Below are 24126 nucleotides of genomic sequence, written 5' to 3' on the forward strand. Positions count from 1 at the left end.
ACTTAGGCCAGCTAGCACAGATCTTGAATATGCTATAGAGTGTGTAAGGTCAAGGGAGTTTGAACCTGGTGTGGGATGAAAGGGCCAACCTGATTCCACAAATGGTCTCAACACACACAGCTAAATGCCCAGTGTCCCACTTAAACTCAAGGCAGGGTTTATCCACATGGATTAAATCTAGTGTGGCATATAGAAACTAGTTATAAAGCACTCCCCTCATGGGAGAGGGAAGAACTGGTCTCTTTTTAGCTGGTGACCGACTCCAAAAATGAGCTCTGTTTTAGTGGCTCCAAATGACACAGTGATGGCATATATCCAAAGCAAGCAGGCAGAAGAACTTACCACAGAAAAAACTGAAAAAAAAAAAAAGGAACACCAAGATAAATAATGACAGTAATGAGCCATAATACAAAGCACAAGAGAAATATGCACACATCCAAAGCAACAAATATAATCAAACAAAGAATGAGGGGAGGGGAGGCAAATGTTTCATGCACAAGAACTTCAAGTAATATGTGTGTTATGTTGTTCCTTCAGGACACGGGGAATTAGTCATGCTAGCCCCTGTACCCCCAACAGGAGTTCTACAGACCACTTCCAGGAGCAAAGTATAAACAAAGGGAAATGGTAACTTCAGGTAGAGAAATGCATCACACACCAGCCTAAACAGTAGTTGGTACTGGGGTCAGAAATTGATAGCATATCAGTCTTGATATGCTGGAATGCGACGGCCATACCACTGCTGTGTGTTCCCCATCCCCATCCATCCTAAACACATAATCTCCGTCTAAACATAAAGAGAACATCACAGACACTCAAATTTAGGGCCTTTTTTTCTTTTCTTTTTCTTAATTTCTTTCTTTCTTTCCTTTCTTTTTTCTTATTTCTTTTTCTTTTTCTTTTCTTTTCAAAGTTATAAAGCTCTTGGCTAGGACTCAGAGGACTTTGGGCTTGGTGTTCACCAGCATGGTACTATGGATTAGATACTGAACTTTTGTGGAGAAATACGAGATCCAAATAACAGCTGGAATTTACTTAATATAATGGCATTTTTTTTTAGATAGGATTTGTGTAGCTCAAACTGGCTTTGGCTTTGCAGTGGAGCCAAGGATGACCTTGAATTCTGGATCCCACCTCCATCTCCCATGTTAGTCTCGTGGTCTTTACAAGTCTGCTAGAGTTATATAAGATGTTAAGAATGGGGCTGGGGAGCTGCCTCAGTGCTTAAGAGCACTGGCTGCTCTTGCCGAGGACTTGAGCCTTGTCCTAGGCCCCCTGGTGGCTCACAACTGTCTGCAACTCCAGTTCCAGAGGATCTAATGCCCTCTTCTGGCTCTCAAGCATGCATGTGGTGCACACAGGTGCAGGCAAAATACCCACGTTAAGGATTCATGAGCAAGGGTCAATGGGATTTACTGTACTATTATTTCAGCTTTTGTAGTTATTCCAAAATAAAGTAGGTCCTAAGTGAGGGTGCTCCTCGAAGGCCACTACTCACTGTGATGTGTCTCAGGGCGACAGAAACTAGAGAACATGGAGACCCGTGGTCTTAGAAAACCAAGCACGTCAAAGTCTCCTTGGGTTCCCACTTCAACTGTCCTAACTCTCTTTGATTCTACTTGACTCTGTGTGCTAAGCTACAGTGTGGAATTTATGGCAGTGTACCCAGTCCAAACTTAGTACAGTGGCCAGCTCCAAAGAAAATGTGAGCCAGAACAAGCCATTTTGGAGGCCCTTTGAAACTTTGCCTCATCACTCCTCCCTTAATGACAGTTTGTGTAGCTAGGCCCCAGAAGATTCCTGGATGGATTCTTCCCTGAGCTTTGGCTCTCAGACATCTCAGTACAGAGGGCAACCACAGGGAAGGGTGTGGCTGTGACCTGAGTGTGCCATACTATGTGCCTGTTGTGATGTCATGGAATCTCAGCCTGGAGACAGAAACTCTTCAGTTGAGAGAGACATAGTTTTGAGAAATGGCATTAGGTTGGGAGCTGGGTATCCCACTGCCTGCCAGTCTCAGCTTTATGATTCTCGTTGTGTTAGTTAGTGGAATTTTGGAGGTGTTTTCTTGGTGTCAGAGCCGGAAGAAGGTGACACCCAAGACAGAGGTAGGTAATAGCCACTTTATCTTGGAACTCACTTCTCAACATGCTGGACCCCTATAGGTTTGTATAAATGCTTAGCCTCTGGGCCATAGGAGGAAGTGAGAGTTAAGACAGCATGTCTCTTCACTTTCGAAGCTTTAGGCTGGGCATGGTAGTGCACTCCTTTCATCCCAGCACTTGGGAGACAGAGGCAGGGGGATCTCTCTGAGATCAAAGTCAGCCTGATGAACATGTGGAGATCCAGGGCAGCAAGGACTACTGTCTTAAAAAACACACACACAAGAAGAAAAGAAGAAGTGGAAGGAGGAGGAGCTGGAGGAAGAGGAGGAGGAGGAGCGAGTGGTAGTAGTGGTGGCTATAGCAACAGCAGAAGCTTTAGGAATATATTAAGACACTGAGGAAGAATGTACTAGATACTGAGAGGTGTAGCACCCTTTTTAATCCTATCTTATTTTGGTTCCTACTGCAAATCCCTCCTAATACCTTCCAACACCCCAATACAAGGTAGGAGAGAAAGGTTAGTGGATAGATGGGGTGTAGTTCCCTTTAGCTCTCTCCTGCTGGTTAGGGTTGTAGGGATCTGTGGGGCAAGTCCATCCTTTGTTACAGGATATCTCCAACTTCTTTTCAAACTGCATCAACAGTAACCAGGAGGAGCAGAGTGGAGGAGGGAGAGTGCAGGGTGGAGGAGGAAGAATGCAGAGTGGAGGAGGGGGAGTGCAGGGTGGAGGAGGGCGAGTGCAGGGTGGAGGAGGGGGAGTGCAGGGTGGAGGAGGGGGAGTGCAGGGTGGAGGAGGGCGAGTGCAGGGTGGAGGAGGGGGAGTGCAGGGTGGAGGAGGGGGAGTGCAGGGTGGAGGAGGGCGAGTGCAGGGTGGAGGAGGGCGAGTGCAGGGTGGAGGAGGGGGAGTGCAGGGTGGAGGAGGGGGAGTGCAGGGTGGAGGAGGGAGAATGCAGAGTGGAGTAGGGGGAGGGAAGAGTGGAGGAGGGGAGTGCAGGGTGGAGGAGGGGGGAGCATCAGCTTTCTTCCTTCTCAGAGCATCCCCCTCTCTAGAGTCCTCAGAATTAAACTATCTGTAGCTGGCAAAGAGCGCCTCTCAGAGCCACAGGAGGCAAAGAGTTTGCTGCTGTGCACATTCTGAATCAGACCTATATCCCAACCCTGCGATTAAAACAAAAACATGTTTATACAACATAACTGAGCTCTTTGTTGTTTTTGTTTTGTTTTGTTTTGTTTTTTCCAGACAGGGATTCTCTCTGTAGCCTTGGCTGTCGTGAATTCGCTTTGTAGACCAGGCTGGCCTCTAACTCACAGTGATCTGCCTTCCTCTGCCTCCTGAGTGCTAGGATTAAAGGGGTGCATCACCACTCCTGGCACCATTTAGGCTCTTTAAATGCACTCCAGGACACTGATGCCTTGGTTCAAAGAAAAGGAATAAACACTTGTTTTATTTTTATATTTATTTACTTACTTACTTATTTGGGTTTTGAGATAGGGGTCTCTGTGTAATCTTGGCTGTGCTGAACTCCTGACAAGCTGGGCTTGAATTCACAGCAATCCACCTGACTCTGTCCTCAAGTGCTGGGATTAAAGGCATGTGCCACCATGCCCGGCTTTATTTGCTTTATTTTTAATGGCGACAAATACCATTAATACCCTTAAACTGAACCAGGGCATCATTGTGAAATCCCAGGAGTTTGCTGTGTGCTAAGGACTTAGGGAATAGAACTGAAACTCTATCTTCAAGCATCACTCGGCTTCTCACCTTCCCAGCCCCATCTCCCACAGCTCAGCAAAAGTGCACCTGAAAAGTGTAACAGGGCCCAGACCTTAGCACAGCTGACTCCATGATGGAACAGGGCCCAGACCTTAGCACAGCTGACTCCATGATGGAACAGGGCCCAGACCTTAGCACAGCTGACTCCATGATGGAACAGGGCCCAGACCTTAGCACAGCTGACTCCATGATGGAACAGGGCCCAGACCTTAGCACAGCTGACTCCATGATGGAACAGGGCCCAGACCTTAGCACAGCTGACTCCATGATGGAACAGGGCCCAGACCTTAGCACAACTGACTCCATGATGGAAGTGCCATTCAGGCTGTAGAACTCAGCACATAGACAGCACCTCCTGCCGAGACTTAGACAAGGGCCTGATCCATCAACGTCTGAAAAGTTCTGAGGAAACCTCAACATGTACCAACCTCACTTTTTGGCTTCTGTAGTTCTGCTTCTGGGTAACTGTTCTTGTTAATTGAAACATTGCCAACACAGAACATGCTTTTTTTGGGCTTTAAATCTTATCCTGGAAAAGGCTTGAGGGTACAAGTGGAATCCCAAACACCCAGTGTAGTTGCTGTCCAGCTAATAAAAACTTTCTGTTGGCTTAAACCCATGTCTGTCCAGTCTTCTCCAGTGACTACCCCACAACAAAAATCATAATTTGCCATTCTCAGTGACAGTCTCACTTGCTCACCGTGTTCTTTTTCATCCAGAAATTTGATGACTCTTTATCTCTAGCACAAATGGCAACTCATGGGGAAATTAATCAAGGTCTTCTCTGTTCACTGACATCTTTCTATTACGTTTACCGCATTAAAAAATGTGTGTGTGTGTGTGTGTGTGTGTGTGTGTGTGTGTGTGTGTACACGCATGCACACATGTCATGGGGCAGCAGGTAGAAGTAGAGGACAAGCTGCAAGGGTCAGTTCTTTCCATCCATCCATAGGAATTCAATGTAGGCTACCAAGGCTTGGCAGCAGGCACCTTTACCCACTGACCACTGTTTAGGTGGCTGTTTCCCTTGTTAATACAAGTCTCTAGAGTACATGGCTCATATTTATCTTTAGAGTCAGTACACAATAATCTAGAACTTAGTTTAAAAAAAAACACCTTATTTGTATGAGTGTGCATGCATGCACAGATGCCATGGCGTGCATGGGGAGGTGAGAGCACATCATGTGGAAATTGCTTCTCTCCTTTTACTACGTGAGCTTCAGAGATGGAACTCATGTCATCAGACATGGTGTCACAGATATTATCTTGCTGGTATCTTAGTATATTTAATAAATCATTCACAAATAAATAGATGAGATGGTAACTAATGATATGGCTCTGGAAGACAACTGAGTTGATACTTGATGTGGGACATAAGAATATCCATAGATGAGATGAGATGTATTGACAATAAAATCTCCAACCTAGAGTGTAAACCTGACTTAATGTTTCTTTCTGTGTTTCGCTAGGCTTCGAAGCAACAGACCCAGAAGCTCACAGGTCAGAACAATTCTACCCCTTTTTGCTACCTCAAGGCTGATGGCAGATCTGCTTTAACATTCTAGTCTTTAACAGCAGGTGGAAGAAAGTGGGGAAAGGGGGTGTGACTAACACCTTTCCTTCCAAAATCATGCAAATAGTCCATATTCCCCCTTAGCTCCCTTTTTCATGCTTCTCTGTCCATGTATTTTTATGCAAATCCCAAAGTGTGGGAAGGAAATTCAGTGGGTCAGGAGAATGGATGAAGATGACCCCCAAGAGTTTGATGAAGGAGGTCTGTTACCTGTATTCCTCTAGCATGGATTTAGGGTAGACATCTTTGAGGGAAAAATGTATCAAGATCTCTGTGTCCCCCACTGCCACGTACTTCCCAGTCCCGTGCTCTAATGGGGCTCTTACAGAACATGATGGAGAGAGCATAGCATGGACTTTTAAAACACTTGATAGCTGTGCTGGGCCACTAATTGCTTCCGTGATGGGCACGACTTCACCTTTGCCCTCATGATTGTTCAGTGAAGGGGGTTCTCTTAGATGATACCAGCAGGCACTATGCTAAATGGCATCTTCTTTATTCCTGTTAACCAGCTTCACAGGTGGAAGAAGCCAGGCTACGTTTTATTAGTGGTGACGAAGTGACAGGGTAAGCAGAATCTGACTTCAGTCTGTCCTACTGACAAAATGCCTGTGCTGGCTTGGTTCGTGCCAACCTAATATAAGCCAGTGTTGTGTTGAAGAGTGCACCTCAACTGCCCCTTCCAGATTGCCCAGTGGGCAAGACAGGGTGCATTTTCTTAATTGATGACTGGTACGGTAAGGTCCAGCTCACTGTGGGTGGTGCCACCCTGGACTGGTGGTTGTAGGTGGTATAAGAAAGCAGGGTGAGCAAGCCATGAAAGCAAGCCAGTAAGCAGAGTTCCTCCACGGCTTCTGCATCAGCACCTGCCTCACGGATCCTGACCTGAGTTTCTACTCTGGCTTCCCTCAGCAGTGGAATATGATCTGAGAATAGTAAGATAAAACATATCGTTTCCCCACTAGTTGTTTATGGTCACGGTGTTTAATCACAGTGATAGAAACCCTAATGAAGGCACCATCTTAATTGTAAATGCTATAAGTAAAATATTTGTACTTCATTTACTGTAAGAGCAATTATCTCCTTCCTAGATTAACTATTTATAGTGGGTTGGCTTACTGGTACTTTAATATCACTTCAATTCCCTTGACATTCTTTGCTGTGTCCAGTATTTCAGGATTGAATATTGACTGGACCCAGGATTACATACTACGGACAATATACAAGCGTCTTGAATGGATATTACGACAACTAGAAAATGCAAGGTCAGGAAACAAGAGTTTCTGGGTGGAGGGTAGAGAAAGATTTAAAATAAAGGAAGGAAGGAAGAAAACAGAATGAAAAGGGAGAGAAAAAGAGAAAAGTTTGAATAATAGAAAATTTTAGATGCATTTATGTTTTATGTGTATGAATGTTTTGCCTGCATGTATGTCTGTGTACCACAGGCATGCCTGCTGCACACAGCATCCAGAAGAGTATATGTATCTCCTGGTACTAGAGTTACAGAAGTTTGTGAACCAACATGAGTTTGTTGGGAATCAAACTTGGGTCCTCTGGAAGAGAAATCATTGCTCTTAACTGATGAGCCATCTATCCAGCTCCCTTAGCAGTGAGGTTTTGTTTGTTTGTTTATTTGTTAAAAGTACATTTGTATTACCCATATTTTTTCTTTTTTTTTTTTTTTTTGTGTGTGTGTGTGTGTGTGTGTGTGTGCATGTCTGTGTGTGCATGCATCTGTCCCATATCATGCATGTGGAAGTCAGAGGGCAAGCCAAGGCAGTCAGAGGGCAAGCCAAGGCAGTCAGTTCTCTTCTCCAACATGTGTGTCTTAGTGATTAAACTCAGGTCTTCTGGCTTAATGACAAGCGTAGGTGTGTGTGTGTGTGTGTGTGTGTATGTGTGTGTGTGTGTGTAAACCGAGTGTGTCACTTCTTTGGTGCCATCCACCTTGCTTAACTGAGATAGAGTCTCCCACTTGGATTCACTGATTGGCCATGGCTGGCCAGTTCGTGAGCCCATGGATGCACTTGTCTCTGTTTCCCCAGCACCAGGGCACCCTGTCCTTTCCTTATCATGTGGATTATGGGCATGGACCTCAGCTTTTCTAATTGTGTGGCACGCACTTGACTGACTGACTCGTCTATCTTGCTCTTGATGGAGGAGTTCTTCATGTAAATAATTGATGTTTGTGAACGCAACTCCTTATCCCCCTAACATCTCCCTTAGACCAAGCATATTTTGGGTTTGCAATGACTATTCCCTTTCTTCTTCTTAATTTTCCCTTACTGGCTCCTATGAAAATGAAAACATTTCTCTTGTTTTTCAGGGAGGCACTTATGGAGCAAAGTTTACGTGACTCCCAAACTGTGTCTACTTCCTCTGTCTCTGACTTTGTGGCTCAGGAGGTTGTCTCACCTGGCTGCCAGTGTAGAAAGGGAAAGTGTTATTGTGAGTACAGCCCATCCTCCCGATACTCCAACATCAGCTTGAGCCTGTCTTCTTTTCCTGACCTTTCTGAAGGAACAACTTTGCAATCCCACAGCAGTAGTCGACCTGTTTCCCCGCCAAAGGCACCCTATGTGTCCAGGAACCAAGGCACACCCCAGACAACTTTTACGATGACAGATCCTGAAAATTCAGGTCTTTTTCAGGATTTGTCAGTTCTTCATCCCTTACATGAGCCAAATTCTGTTTTGAATGAGAGCCTGGGACCCCTAGTATGGTCTCCATTCCAGCTCTCTCCTTCTGCCAGAGGAGACCTTGAAGGGCATATATCTCGGAAGGTTTCTGCTTTGCAGAAACACCTAGTACCTATGCCTGTGAAGAAATCCTGGGACATGCTCAATGACCTGGCAGAGGTACCAGGGTTCTCTGAACAAGAGAGACCCAAGACTCAGTTGCCTATACCCATTCCTCAGAGCGATGAGGAAAATACATACAGATCTCCAGATGGTTCATCACTTCATTTACTGGAAAAGGATCCAAAGCACCTGTCAGAACAGAGTATAGAACAGAGGGTCATAGGTTTTCCAGAAAAACGGGCACAGCCACAAAAGGCACAAGTACCTAACGTGGAGCTGACACCCAAGATGCCGTGTTCAGCCAAGGCCAGCATAAAGGTCACGCCACTGCCATTGCTTCAGGTTATGGAGTTAATGGGAATCAGCCCAGAAGCACACTCAAGGGTGACTACATCTGTGAGGTTTTCCCCAAAGCCATCGACTCTAGGACAGCCTCACCAGGACATGGACCCTTCGAAATTCACCCCATGGCGCAAAGAATTGGGCTATTCAGAGGTGAGCTCATGGCAAAGTCACAAAGTCGTGAAGACTGAAGTGTTGACCTCCAGGACCTGGCCACAAATGAAGACTACTCTAGAGATGGCACCGTCACATCACCAAGATGTAAGAACAACCCGAGGAGCACCAGATAAAGGGGCAGCACCTATAGGAATGAGCCAACAGCATCCAGTTACAGAATCCAAAGTGCCAGCTACACCGCCACTTCAAGAAATGGGATATTTGGGAGGTCACACAATCCCACAACCTAAGCTCAGGGATTCAATGAACTTGCCCTGGGACTCACAGGATATAAAATATGAGAACCCAGTTCTGGATCCAAAATTGCAAAGTATGAAATCTGTGGACATACCCACAGATTTAGTCCCAGAAAGGGCAAAACATGGACTGCTGACCTCAACGATGGTATCTACCAATTTGGGCCCAGAACTTCATCAGCAGAATGTACACCCTGAGGAATTAACCCCCATTCCACAATCACAGAGTAAGGATTCCATTCCATCAGCCCCAGAGTCTCAGCTTCAAGGTGTGAAGTCGGGCCAGCTGACAGCTGGAGCACAACCCCAATATGTACAACCTGATGGGTCGGCCCCAGATTCACAGTTACAAAGAAATAAATCAGTAAATTTGATTTCTGGTTCACAGTCTCAAAGTATGGAACACATTCATTCAGCACCACCACAGGACTTGCAAGGGGATATCCATATGGTGGAGTTGACCCCAAGACCATCACTAGAAGATACAAAATCTGTAAACTTGGCCCCAAAACAATGTTCACAAAACACCAACTCTGATAAGGTAGCACACACCACGGTGCTTGAAGATATGAAGGCTTCATTGGTAGAAGGTACAAGTTTAATTCCTGAGGCCCTGGTGGAAACTATAAAAGTTGGTGAGTTGATCCCAAGCACACACCTTGATGCAGTAAAATCTTTAGGAGTGATCCCCAACTCATGTCATCACTTCCCAGAACCAGAAGGGCTGACCCTACAACAGCAAGCCTCAAAAGTGAGGGTGACATCTGCTACCTGTCATCAGATGTTAGAATCTTTAGAGTTGGCACAGTCATCATTAGCAATGACTCCAGCACCACTGACCCCAAACTCAGAATCTATGGAAATGAGCCTGTCACCACTCCAAGAGGGTCCTGAAACCCAAGCTGTAAAAGGAATGAAAGAGACTCCAGAGTTACAACACGCAAGCAGAAATACTCCGGATTTGCTACCAAAATCAGAAGTGCCGAACACAAACTCAGAAGGGATGGCCCTAGAGCCACAGCCCCCAGATGTGAAGTTTGCTCATGTGACTCTAGAATCACATTCAGAAGTTACTAACTCATCAGAAATAACTCTGAGATCAGAATATGAAAACACAGTAAATATCAGATTGATATTGTCTGAACTGGGTGACAATCAGGGAACCACTGCAGAAACATATTCTGAAGTGGGGTCTCTAGGCTTGACTCTAGAACCAGGAGTACAATGCAAGAGATCAGAGTCATTGGCACAAAATTTGAAATCTTCAGAATTAACCTCTGAACCATCTATCCTAGCTGTAGAACCTACAGAGTTAACTACAGGACCCAAACCTCATATTAAAGATGTGATCCCAGGGCCACAGCTCCATAAAGTAAGATTTAGGCAACTGGATACAGAATCACAGTTGCCAAATGAGCAATCTGTGAGTTTAACACAACTGTCATCTAGAGGAGTGGTAGAGCCTGAAAAGGCAAATCCAGAGACAGGGCTACAGGGTTCATCACTAAAGGAATTGATTGAGGGGACACAACCTCCAAAAGTGAAATTCATGAATTTGAATGTAGGCCCACAACAGCCAATTGTCAAGTCAGACTTGATTCCAGGACCACAATTACAAAGTGTTAGATTTCAAAATTCATATCAAGGGTTAAGCCTTCGAGGGGAAACTCCAGTAAATTTCATCTCAGACCCCGCATATCATGCGGTGAGACCTGATGAAGTGACATCATGTCCTCCATGGCTGGAAATCGGGTTAACAGATTTTATTTCAGATCCAAAGGCCCTAGAAGCACCACCACAGCACATGACACCTGTGGAGGTAAACCGAGGGCCACACTTGCAAACCGTGAAATTTTCTGATCTGAACCCAGAGCCCAAGCACCATGGTTTCAAAAATACACAGTTTATCCCAGGTATTCAGCTTCAGGAGAGGAAGTCTCAGGGATTTACACCACAATCATTTTGGCCACTAAGGCAAGAGCCACCATTGGATGACAGGAAGCTTGCTCTGCCTACAGAAGGATGGGACCTCAGCAGAAGGAAATCTGCAACACAAGCCTCTGAAGTGCTATATCCAAGTGGGCTGTCTCTGGGTGTAAGCCCAGGACTGTGGCAACAAGATACTAAGTTTTCTGATTTGGCTCCAAGGCCAAATCTTGAAGGAGTCAAATTTGGGAAGCAATGCACAGGACTGGTGCTTACTGGTGTAACTTCTGAGACTCCACAGTTAGTGACTCATGTTCCCAAACTAGCAAAGACGACTCCAGGGTTACAAGATACGAGGCAGGCGAACTTTAACTCAGGGCCATGCCTAAAAGATGTCAAATTTTTTGACGTACCAAGAACTCAACTTCAAGGTGTGAAAACTTCAGAGCTAAACTCGGGCCCACCATTAGAAAGTGTAACATTTTCTGAATGGACCAAACAGCCAGAGAGGAAAAGGATGAAGCCAGAGTTGACAGCACAAGAGTCTCTGTTTCGAGGCATAAAACACGTTACAGGGAATCAAGCACCTGGCTTTGAAGACAAAACGCCGTATAGAGGGCCATGTGATCCACACATAGCAAATGCAGGATCGATGAGATTGAATTCTGGGGTACACTTAGCACACGCAGATCATTCTGAGTTGATCAGAAGACCACAGGTCCAAGGGATAGGATCTTATGAATTGATCCAAGGCCCTGTGGAGGTCGCAAAGCAAGAAAAGCTGAAAGCTGTAGAAATAACATCAGGGCCAAATTTGGGAGCTATGAAATCTATGCAGCTAAGGCCAAGTTCAGAGCTGGGACAAGTCAAATGTGTGCTGTCAACCGCAGGGATACAAGCAGGAGATAGGAAACTTGAGGAGCTGCCTCCGTGCTCCAACTCAGGAGGCGCAGAACCTGAGTTTCTACCTTCAACGCAAAAGTCAGAAGATAGAGAATCTCTGATCTTAACCCCAGGACAATGTTTAGGAAGGACAAAATCTACTGTGGTATCCCCAACCAGTTCCCAGGCAGTAGATATAAAAACTGTGAGGATTCCAGGTACAAGGATTCAAGACTTGAAAACTGTGGGTTTGTTTGGTGATATACAGGCTCAGGATGCAAATGCCATGGGTTTGAGACTTGAACCACAGAAGCATGGGGAGCATCCTGTGACCTCTGTCCCAGGGCTGCTGTCTCAAGAGAATCCTATGGAGGGCGCTCAAGGGCCGCAACTGCAAGGCATAAAGCCCGAGGCACTGACCTTACAACCTCAAATTACAGATAGGAACCATGCGGTTACCTCATGTTTGGAACAGCAGAGTCTAAAACCTGGGGCCGTAGCCAAAATACAAGAGATCCAAGGAATGGAATTTATAGAACTAGCCTCAAGACAACAGTGTCAAGGGATGGGACCCATTGGTTTAACTCCTGTACCTGGACTGGATGGCCAGATATTGATAAACTCACCTGAGTGGAAATGTGGGATTTTCAACCAACTAAACAAACAGTTTGACACTGACCAAGAACCCAAACCTGAAGATAGAAAATCCACAGAGATTAACTCTAAGGTGCAGTTCAAAGATTTGTCATTTGAATTGGCTCCTAAACCAGCTGTGCATAGTGTAGAAGGTAGCAAGCAGCAACATGACGTACAGGTGCCAAGTGTGAAACCTTGCCAGTTGACTCCAGCAGCACAGATTCACCAGGTGAAAGCCTTGGAGTCAACGTTCCAGCCACAGTGGCCAGGAGTGAAAACTGTGCTACTAACTACAGAATCACAGACCAGAAGCACAAAGTATACTCAATGGATACCAATATCTGAGTTTCAAAGTGAGAAATGCAGAGAGTCAAACTTAAGGTCACAGTCTCAAGGTATCGGATCTACAGAACTGGAGCCATCTACACAACAGGGAGATGTGAGGTCATCTGAATTGACTGACAGGTCAAAAGGTCGAGGAGAAGAATCTGTGGCATTTCATCCTGAGCCACAGTTGCAGCAAGTAAGAACCTCTCTGCTAGCAACAGGGCTTCAGAAACCAAAAACTTTTAACTTAACTTCAGAGCCACAGCCTCAGGGTCTCAAAACTGCGGAGGTAACTGAGGAGACACGGGTTGAAAATGTAAGATCTATTCAGTGGTTACCAGGACCTGAGTTCCACAGTGCAAAGTTCTTAGGACTAAACTGTGGTTTATCATCTCAGGGTGGCAAGTCTACAGAATGGGAAAAATCCACACTGTTGGGAGTTGGGAAGCCACCTGAAGTGACTCTGGAGCCAAAACTTCAAGGGAAAAAATCTGTGGATTTTAAACCAGGACCAGAGCTAAAAGGGAGGGAAAACTGTGCATCAACCTCAGAGCCACAGCCTCAAGGAGTGGAAACTGTGCCATTACAGCATGGGACACAGCTTGAAAATACGAAACCTGTTCAGTGTATTCCACTGTCTGCCTTCCAGTTTAAGAAATCCACGCCGAATCTTGGGTTAGAATCTGAAGGCACCACACACAAAGAATTAAAACCCTCAGTACAACCAATAGAAGAGATGACACCAGATACATTGACTACAAGGTCCAAGATACAAGGCAAACAACCTTCCGTGCCAGCCCAGGAATATTCATTTCACAAGTTCAAAAGTATTGATTTTACATCTGAGCTGCAATTTAAAAGGATAAAAGCATGTGAGCCAGCCTTAAGGTCAAAGGTCAGTGATATAAAACCAGCGTTTCATTTAGAAGATAGGAACTCTGCTGAATTGACCCCTGGAATACAGCCACAGGAAGTAAAACCCCTAGGGTCATGCCCAGGAACACAAACTCAAGATGTGACATCTTTAGCGTTGAAACCAGAGTCACAGTCATCACAAGTGAAATGTGGGGTGTTTAGCCAAGGGCCACAATCGCAAAACGATAAAAACACAGAATTGAAAAGTGTGAAAGTCTCTGAGTTGGCACTTCAGACAAAGCCTCAAGGTATGAAACCTGAGATCCAGTCTGGGTCCCAGTGGCAAAGTGCAAAATGTCCTGACTTGACAACTGTAACAAAGTCCGAAAATATGAAATGTGTCAAGCTAAGTCACAGCTCACCACTGAAAGGTAAGCCATTTACTGACTTAACCATGGGGACCAAAATACAAAATGAAATCAAACCTAGTCTAAAGTTAGAAGGTGAGAAACCCGATTCCACCCCAAAGAAATTGTTTTTAGGCACAAAGTCTGTAGGGCTTGATTCACGCCCCCATTTGCAAGAATCAAAATACCCTGAGCTGGTCATGGGCACAAAACTTCAAGGTGCAGATGCTGTGGGACAACACTTTATAAGTATAAAATCTTCTCAAGTGGGAACACAGACAAAATCCCAAAGTGGAACATCAGTGAACTTCAGTTTTGGACCACAGACACTAAATAAAAATCCATCTGAGTTGGTTCAGGGAACAAAGATAGAACCTTCTCAGGTGTTTTCAGAGACCGAGCTTGTAGATGACTCATCTCTGGAATTCAAGCATGAGCCTAGATTGCAAGGTAGGAAATCGTGTGACTGGAGTCACTGTAAAAATGTTACGTCATCCAACACTGAGATGGCGGATATAGAGTCCTCAGAGTTGCACCGTGGTCCAGACCTTCAAGGTATAAAATCTAAGGTGTTCTGCCTTGGGCCACACTTCGAAGATGTGAATTCTGCATGTACTCCCAATAGAAATTCTCAATATATAAATCCTAGCGGGTGTACACCTGAGTCACACTGGCAAGCTAGTAAATCTGCATGCATTCCGGAGCCAAAGCCACAGAGTATAAATTCAGTGTGCACCCCTGCACCACATTTGCATGGAATGAATTCTTCCACAACCTTTTCAGGATCAAAATTGCATGGTATAGATTCTACTGGGTGCAACTCTGAGCCACATTTCCAAGACGCAAATTCTGCTGAGTGCAAGTCTGAAGCACATTTGCAAAGTGTGAGTCATTCGACATCAATTCCATCTGTTCCAACAGAATCACAGGATCAAATTATAAATTATCTAAATATTAGTCCAAATGTTAAATCAAATTTAACATTAGATCAAATGTTAAAATCTGCATTGATTCCCAAACCACTGCTTCTGATGGCAAAATCTGAAGAATTAGCACCAGGACCATGTCCTCAGGTTATCGAACCAATAGGAATCACCACAAGATCAAGCATTAAAGTAAAGGAGTGTTTGGATTTACTCCCAAGACCACGTCTTCAAGAGCAGGAAACACGTATGGAGTTAACGCCAAGGGCAACTGTTGAAATGAATTCTGCAGAGTTCATCTTACAGCAAACACCTCCACTTGAGGAACCAACAGTGTTAACTCACGAGCAAAGGCTTCATGCTGAAAGACCTCTAGGGCTCCAATCAGAATCTCCTAAGGCAGTGGAAATTGAGGATTTGAATGAAGAACTGGTATGTCCGAATAGCAACAAAGAAGTGATGACATCAGAAAAATTACAAGCAGAGAATTACTTCTCTAGGTTCATACACAGCCCTTCAACCCCATTTATTACAGGTTCTGTCAAACTGACAGAATTTGGGCACCTTCAGGGATCTGGGATGTCAAAAGTATCAAGAACTTTGTCTATGAAAAACCTTGGGGTTGGTATTTTACAGCCTGCAGAGCCCTATACAGACTCTATCATTTTTAAATTATCAGCTCTTTTCTCGGCTTTCCATAATCAGCCCCATGAAAAAGCAGAGAACACCATGGGACCCCCATATCCTGAAATCTGGGAGAGGGACCTCATGTCTAAGGAAGGAGATGAAAATAAGCACATGGAGGAATTTGGGGGTTCACTCCAGAGTGCTTCTCCGTATCCACTGAGATTACTGCCAGAGGAGTTTCAGGCAGGATTAGGGACTCGAAGAAGCCCTTTCCGTTCTTTCCTGGGCAGACGACAGAATGTCTGGGAAAGCCACGTCTGCAAGCAGCGACTACCTAGGAAATATCTCTCCAGTATGTTAATGCTGGGGAGTGTTCTGGGAAGCACGATGGAAAGGAAGTTTTGCTGTCAGCCACTTTTAACAGAAGGATCCACTATGGAGATCTGTCGATCTATCCAGAATTTATTTGGGGTTCCAGATGAACTGATGGAATTTTCCCAGAGCCTGCTAGAGAGGGGTCCAAAAACTGTTTCACAGAATTCAGTTAAAAACTATATTCAGAGACATATTTGTTGTCACAAGAAGAGAATACCTTTGAAAATGTGGACACGCGGCTCCACCTCTTCCATAATACGGCAATACTCTGGCACTAGATTGGGAATAAAGAAGACAGACTCGAAGCTCAGTCATACATTCCAGGAAGTCCCTCAGCAGGAGCCTGCCTCGTGTACAGGGCCCCAGTTCCCTGCAATAGTGAGCCCAGCACCTACTCCTGGGATACTTTATAATATGGACGATCATCCTCTTTCCAGGAAGCAAAGTAAAACCTCACAGAATGATTCACAGGCAAGGACTTGTGAGCCCCTCACAGCAAACTCTCTCCTCCTGGCCAACCCTGATATCTCAGAAAAGCTCAAAATGCTAAAAGAACTGAATCTAAAAGTAGCAGCAAAACTCCTAAGGAGTAAAATACCCAACAAAGTCCGTCTGCCTCTATCATCAGGTCTTGTCCTAAAATATCCTATTTGCCCAGAGTGTGGCGGATGGCCAGGGATTAACTGCTGTCAAAAGTTCCAGCCTAGTGGTGGGCCTTATTTTCTTGTCTATCCAAAGCTCCACCTTTTAAAGACCCCCGAAGGCCATAGTGAGTTTCAGTGTCATCTTGCTTTTAGAGTGGAACCTGGGAAAAGACCTCAAGTCTCAAAGTACCGAGGAAGAAACCAAGCGGGTCCACAGAAGGGCACTACATTATCACCACAACGGAAACCTAAAACCTCTAAGGTGGCTTCTAGAAGTCCTGCTCTTAAAAGAGATTTCCAGTCCAGTTCATCCCCATCTGCTGCTTCTGTCCAAGGCCACATTAGACAAACTCAATGGGGCAGCAGAGGTGTGGGAGGAAAGACAGAGGCCAAAGACTATAAAATTTGTCAGGATAGAACACGGGCCAAGTCAAGGCTCAGAAAGAGCTCTCCCTTAAAATACCCAAAGAAGACAACCACTAAGGAACCTAAAACAGAAAACACAACCCTCTACAAAAACAGTGGCATGACAGAAGAGAATCCTTCCGGAACACTGACAGATCTGTCAAAAAAAAAGAGGATTAAACCCTTTCAAGCAAGCCCCATTTCTTCAAAGAGACAGCCTGAGAAATCCTCCAAGCCCAAGTTTATCCAACTGCTTTTTCAGGGTCTAAGGCGTAAGATACTCCAAAAATCACTTAGAATTTTTCGTATTTTTAGACAGAAACGTGGGGACAGGACAAGACCAGACAATTTGTCCTCAAGCAAAAATATGCACCCCAAACAAAAAGGCAAGGACTCTTGCCCAACACGGGCCAGCACACCAGTTGTCAAGCACAGGGCAACAGGTTCGATCCCTAAGCGAGAGGACAAATTGCAGGAGACAAGTGACCAATGCACACGAGCTCAACAGTCAAAACAAGTGAACGCTCTCCAACCCAGACCTTTGCAGTTGCAGAAGACCATGATCTCTGAAAGAGACATTTCTATCCAGGCTAAAGTCAGGAGTCGAGCAAAGAAAAACTACAGTGATGACATCCACAGCTCAGAGCCTAAGTGGAATGTAGGAGCCCAATTTCGGGCCCAAGAGAGAGCAGTACCTGACTCCTTCTTGAAGAGAATCCTGCAGAGGTATTTTAAAGAGAAGCCCACACGGGAGGAACATCATGGCTTCTTCGGGGAGAGAGACCTATGTAATAAATCTGAAAGACGCTATCGCAGCCCCTCTAAGAGATCTCGTCGATATGTCTCTGAGAGGAGACATTACAATCATTACAGCCCTTCTCAGAGAAAACACAGCAGTCCCTCTGACAGAAGCCTCAGAAGTTTCTCTGACAGGAGTCATCTCAGTCCCGCCCATCAGAGTCTCTTCAAGGAAAGAGGTCACAGTCAATCAGAGAGGAGACATCCTAGTTCTTCTCAGGGAAGCCGTCAGAGTCCCTCAGGGAGAAGTACTCAGGTTTTCTCAAGGAGATGCTCTCAGAGTCCCTCAGGGAGGAGCCTTTGTGGTCCTCCAGAGAGAAGAGGACACAGTCCCTCTGCAAAGAGTCCACACAGTCTTTCTGGGAGGAGCCAACAGAGTTCCTCTCCTCAGAGGTGTCCCAGTCCCTCAAAAAGCTTCTACGTTAATCTCACCCAGAGGACAGGAGGCAATTCTTTGGAAAGGATCCATGGTCGTCTCTCTGAAAAAATCTCTTCCAGTCCCTCTGGCAGGAAAAGTCATACCTCTTCTGAAAGAACACCCTACATTATCTGCAGTAACACGGTACACAGGCCTTCTTCCAGACTCATCTGCAGTCCTGAACAGGCTCACTCCAGTCCTGATCGCTTCAGCAGTCACTCTGAGAGGAGCCAGAGCCGTCGCACTGATAAAGTTAGAAGCTGGCTTTGGAACAGCTTGGATGCACAAGCTGGCCACGAAGCAGGGAGTGGCGGTAGCAGGTGCCATCTGGCCACCCCATGTGATTGTCTGTTCCCAGCATCCTCTAATGAACACCATGTAATGTAACAGTGCAGCAGTGTCTTTTTTTCTTATCTGGCTAGGCTTAGCTCCCAGACCACTCCTCTGTGCAGGCAGTAGGGATGGGAAGCCCAGTGCCTGCGTGCTCTTGGAGCCAAGGTTAGGCTCCTGAGGGTTGGTGAACCTAGACAAAGAGAGCATCCATTTACCTCAGTGGCAGTCTTGAAAGGCTGGTCAGGAAGAGTTATCCACAGCTGGCCTGGAGCAAGTGAGGCTAGCTTAGTCTGCACTCTGCCCTGGGTCTTGGGAGAAAGTGAAGCAGTAGAAATTTATCTCAGCTTAGAATCGTAGTCTGAAGGGAAGGCAGAGAGGGGTTAAGAGGGGAATGAATGGAGATTTAGAATGAAATTTGGAGGAATGGAGTTCACTATAAAGGATTCCAGACTTGTTAGTGATGGAAGAGCCTTTTTCATACAGGGCCACCAATTTTATAATTAATAATAAAGATATAAGGCAATAAGATAAGGTACAAGATATTGTTACGGAGGAGTTTATTAAATGAGCATGGGGGAGGAAGAAAGGGGTGTAATAAACATGTCAGGGCTTGTTTCAAAGCCCAGTGCAGGAAGCAGCTACATGTCAGGGCTTGTTTCAAAGCCCAGCGTAGAAAATAGCTGACAGCCCAAAAAGCTGACGTCTGACCAGATGTGTGAGTGATAGATAAAACCTTAGTAGTAAGTTCTGACCTAGGAGCAGCCAGGACTGCAAGTTGGTGATAAGAGTGCCGCAGAAAGCTAGATGTGTGAATTAGAGAGGGTAAGGTTAAAGTAAGTATAAAAACCCTGAGAAGAAGCAGCCAGCTCTCTTCGCTCGCCCTCTCTCTCTCTCTCTCTCTCTCTCTCTCTCTCTCTCTCTCTCTCTCTCTCTCTCTCGCTGCCACCATGATCACTTGAAATGCTGCCAGCCAACAGGGCGCTTTCCCCCCCCCCCCCCCCCCCCCCCCGAGGACGGAGCAGACAGACATGCTGTCAGATAACAACCCGAGAACCGATTCAAGTCGCAGCAGCGAACCTGTTCGACAGAACTTCGCGATATCAGGTCGTATACCCTAATGGCATAAGCTCCCAGAACATTGATATTATAAGATGCTAAATGCTACTCCCATTAGAATTAAGATAGTTTTAAGAGTGTAATGAAATGGTATTGGTGGCTTGGCCTTGGAGCCTTAGCCGCTGCCTTTTGTTGTAGTTGCCTTTGTATTGCTAATAAACCTCTCTTGCTAAATCGTACCACTTGCTCTTGGCCTGACTCTTTTGTTCCGGATTCTGAGTGTAAACTCTCTGCTCGCGACAATGGGAAAGGGGCACCCCAGAGAGAGAGGGAAAGAGACAAATAGAGACAAGAAGAGTGAGAAGGAGAGAGAGAGAGGGGGGGGGAGGGAGGGAGGGAAAGAGGGAGGGAGGGAGGGAGGGGGAGGACAGAGGAGCGAGGAGGGAGGGCTGTCTTTTTATATAGCCTTGGGCAGGGCCACACCCCTGTGGCAGATAGGCAATGACATCACAGGTAGGCAGACTGAAGCAGAATCCTAACAACCATACCAAACATTTCAAGAGCTGGGCAAGTTTACAGGCATGGAGTTAGTGGGTAGGAGAGATGTGCCCCTAGTAAGTACATCCTAGCTGCCCCTTCCTGCTCAGCCACTGCTACAGTGAAAGAGCAATCTAGGAGAGAGGGGGGTGAGAATGGGTCTGTAATTTGAGATCAATAAAGGGGCAGTACTTGAACTCCATTTGCATCTGTAAGACCACTTGTGGGATGGCTGGGACTAGGTGTGCAAATGGCAGGAACTCAAGTCAGTGTTCATGAGGACCCCTTAAAATTTCAGACTTCTCCTATTGGCTGCAACCCTTCCCCCCTCACACACACAGTGGCCTCCCTAGTCTGCTGTGGAGATGGGAGGGCAGGGTCTCAATAGAAGAGGAAGCCCAGTGATCACGTGACTCCTTCCCCGCTGCAGCCCCCTCCAAAGAAGCGAGGTGGAAGTAGATGTTCAGAACAGGGCTAGACCACACCCTGTAGAGGGGAGGATAGCAGAAGTGTTGGTCTGGCTGGAGCCCTTGGGTGAAATTATTAGGTGTGGAGGGGGCGTGATATCGTCCAGACTCAGTGCAGTCACCGCTGTGAATTTCTTGGTGTGAGCATTATACTTTAGAGATAAAACTGTGGAACTGAGAACACACAGTCCCTTGCTTTTGTCCCGTACTCAGAGTTGGATTTTTTTAAAGCCCATCGTAAGCCCCACAAAGATCCAGTTTGCCGGGGCTGGAGAGATGGCTCAGTGGTTAAGAGTTTTGCCTGCTCTTCCAGTGGTCCTGAGTTCAATTCCCAGCAACCACATGGTGGCTCACAACCATCTATGATGTGATCTGATGCCCTCTTCTGTAGATAAAGCACTTGCTTACATAAAATAAATTTTTAAAAAAAAGAAAGAAAAAGAAGATCCAGTTTGCCACTCACCCTTCTGACTAGGAGCTGGAATGGGGCTTATCCAAATGATGGCAGGAAGTCAAGCTCTACTCACATTCTCATTTTCAAAGAAATATTTCTCATTGCCACCAGATCCTTGCCAGGCTATCTGCAAAGTGAGGAGAAAACAACAGACAATTACCCAAGACTAGGCTGGAAGGATGTTGGTAGGAAGGAAGAGAGATGGCATTCAGGGAGGTCTGGCATCACACAAAAGATGCGCTGCATCAGATTCTTGCCCTGATCTCTACACTTCTGAGAGATGACTGCACAAATACAGTGTGACTAGGGAAATCCATACTCCAGGATTCCAGACCTCTCTCTCCTTGAAACAGCATCAGAATGGCAGGGCCTCCTTTGGGGAATCTTGCTTCCTGGGGTCCTGGGTCCCCAGAAAGCAAGCCAAGACATCCCATTACCCATCCGTCCATTCTCGGTTCCCACCTCATTGAGCTGGTTAGTGTTCAAGTCTCCCAGCAACAGTGTATCTGATATGTGGGCCACCAAGTAATGCTCCTTCCCCAGGATCTTCACCTATTCTACCTCGTAGCCACAGTGTGATTTGCGCACCACTCTGGTCCCCGAAGATAGGTTCTTCACAGTCACCTGTAAGGGACAGGTCTGAGACCTTCAGGCTTTCCCAGCACAAGAGTTGCAAAGGTGCCACACCCCTCACACACCTCCATGATGCTGAGCTCAGCTAATACCTTATGTCTGCACCTGGCTGAGGATGGTGTTCATAGTGACAGTACCTTACACTCACACAGGGATTCGCTACCTGGGAAATGATTTCACATCTCTCTTTTGCTGTTCATGGTACACATAATTCTGAAAGTTTTACTGAATAACACCAATCATTCACTTTGTTCCCACAGCTCTTAGTACAAAGGTACCTATTAAGACAGAAGGCTGTATAGTAGTGGTATTAATAATAATAATTGGAGGTATGTTTCCCTTTCTTGCCTCTAGCAGCAGACATTTGGATTGAAGTCACAAGGCAATTTGGGCCTCTCTAGTGCCACAGCAGAGTGCCATGGCATAGGGAGTATTTTAGTGTAGGTTGGAGGCAACCACCAGTACAGACAGGGACCATTGATAACACACTGCACAGAGTCGTGTGTCATCCTGCTTCCAGGCCAAGGCAGTGACGGTGTAGATGTTGGCAATCTCCTTGGGCTTAGCCTCTTCCCGGATGCTTCTTCGAAGACTCAAGTTGAACACCCAAAATCTAGAGAGGTATGTGGCTTCTAGAAAAGATAGAGGATGAGCAAAAGAGTGAAAATAAGCTAGTACCTAAAAGAAACCAGTCTCATTCTGTGTGAAAGGGAAGCAGATACAAAACAACAGACCAGTGAGACAGACTAGCTGGAGAGGATAAAAAAGATGCAAAAGGAAACGGTGAGATGATGGATGCCAGCGTGATGCTGAACACCTGTAATCTACCTACTGAGTTCCAGGCTAGTCAGGGCTACAGAGTGAGACCCTATCTTGAAAATAAAAAGCAACACAAAAGGATGGAAGTAGAGAAAGGAGGACAAATGAGATAAATGAACTGCCAGGAATACAGGGAAAGGAAAGAAGAAAATATAGGACTCAGAGAAGAAAGGAACATCAGGAGACACACAAGACTGAAAGACACAAAGGACTGACAGAGAGGGGACCTGGAACTAGCTGCAGTGTAGGCACTGGAGATGAAAAGCCTTCCTCTCAAGGACCCCTCAAAACATGAGCGATAACTAGGGTGCGGCAGGATGATCTCAAAGTCAAAGGCAGCAGGAACATAGAGAAGGTGATGAATTCTGTTGTGGGGTTCCGGGCTAAGCACTACACTGCATTGTGAAGCTGCCAAGTGACAATCTGAGAATCCCTTTCAACAGACTCCCGCTGCTGTTTGGAACAACCTGGCCAGCACAGAGAGCTCACAGAAGGAGACGATAGAAGATACAGCGGGCAGGGGACCTACCTGTCATAACTTACCAGCACCACAGATTGGTCTCTAGGACTTACTGCAGCTGTGGTGAATTCTCGCTCCTGAGGGTCTCTACTATGGTTGAATGTCTTTAGCACATGGCCTTCCTTCCAATAGGCCACAATCCTCTGGTCACAGCCAGCAGCCACAATGCTATTGGTTGCCCAGGCCAAGGCATAGGGTGGGCATGGATGGTTAACCAACTTCTATACCCAAGAAACTCCTCACTCCTAGCAGCAAGAATGATCCATGCATTCTTGACCATGCTACCCTGCAGGAAACAAATCTTCCTGCCAATATTTTTTTACACCAGCACACCCTAATCCTAAAGACTTCACAAATTATCCTTCACATCGTGAACACACACATACCATATTCACGCATGTGCTGACTTTGTACTCTAAGGAAATGGCAAGAGTGGTATGTTGGGGATCTCTGGTATATACTAGCAAAGCCACCCAAAGGGAGACAGCACATGGTAACCAACACTGTCTAGGCCCAAGAGAGTGTGTGGCTTCTTATTCAAAGAGACTAATGATTTATACAGTACCTAATTATACAGAGTAAAACAGCAAAGTTTCGCTTTCTGTTTTGCTACCTTTTTTCCAAGAATATAGTTGACTTTTCAACATTTTATTTGTACGTGTTTGGTGTGTGCATGTGCATAACACTGTGTGTGTGTGTGTGTGTGTGTGTGTGTGTGTGTGTGTGTGTGTGTGTCTGTGTGTCTGTGTGTCTGTGTGGTGTGTACATTTGTGTGTGTGTACACAGGGGTGAAGGACAAATGATAACTTGCAGAAGTCACTTCTTTCATTGCACCACATAGGTTCTATCATATTGGGCACTAGGCACATTTACTTGCTGAGCTATCTTGCTGATATGTTTTCCCCTATGAATTTATATGTCTATGTGTTACATAAACATGTATATATGGTATATATGTATATCTTTACATAAATGTAAATAATTTCCCCCTTTAGAGTCTTCCCCCTCTCAAGGTCCCTCCCACCCACTCCTCCCTATAAATAGTAACCTCTAGCCTCCTAAACACAGTCTTCTC

General features: G+C 45.7%; 1 protein-coding gene across 3 annotated transcripts; it reads left to right on the forward strand.

Moving 5' to 3' along the window:
- Nucleotides 1–343: 343 nt before the first annotated feature.
- LOC311608309 (uncharacterized protein) lies at nucleotides 344–19010 on the forward strand. Of its 3 annotated transcripts, none has more exons than XM_084800706.1 (5): nucleotides 344–608; nucleotides 5350–5380; nucleotides 5966–6020; nucleotides 6623–6718; nucleotides 7780–19010. In XM_084800706.1, the coding sequence occupies exons 1-5, from the start codon at nucleotides 555–557 to the stop codon at nucleotides 18617–18619; spliced, it is 11076 nt and encodes a 3691-aa protein (XP_084656832.1). In that variant the 5' UTR covers nucleotides 344–554; the 3' UTR covers nucleotides 18620–19010. The 3 variants fall into 3 exon arrangements, with proteins under 3 accessions (XP_084656832.1, XP_084656831.1, XP_084656833.1); XM_084800705.1 differs by lacking the exon at nucleotides 344–608 and adding an exon at nucleotides 626–2108; XM_084800707.1 differs by lacking the exon at nucleotides 344–608 and adding an exon at nucleotides 2383–2609 and having other exon boundaries at nucleotides 7780–19009.
- Nucleotides 19011–24126: the final 5116 nt, after the last annotated feature.

This window comes from Acomys minous (genome assembly GCF_964271855.1).
Source record: "Acomys minous genome assembly, chromosome: 11".
In the NCBI taxonomy this organism is placed as follows: domain Eukaryota; kingdom Metazoa; phylum Chordata; class Mammalia; order Rodentia; family Muridae; genus Acomys; species Acomys minous.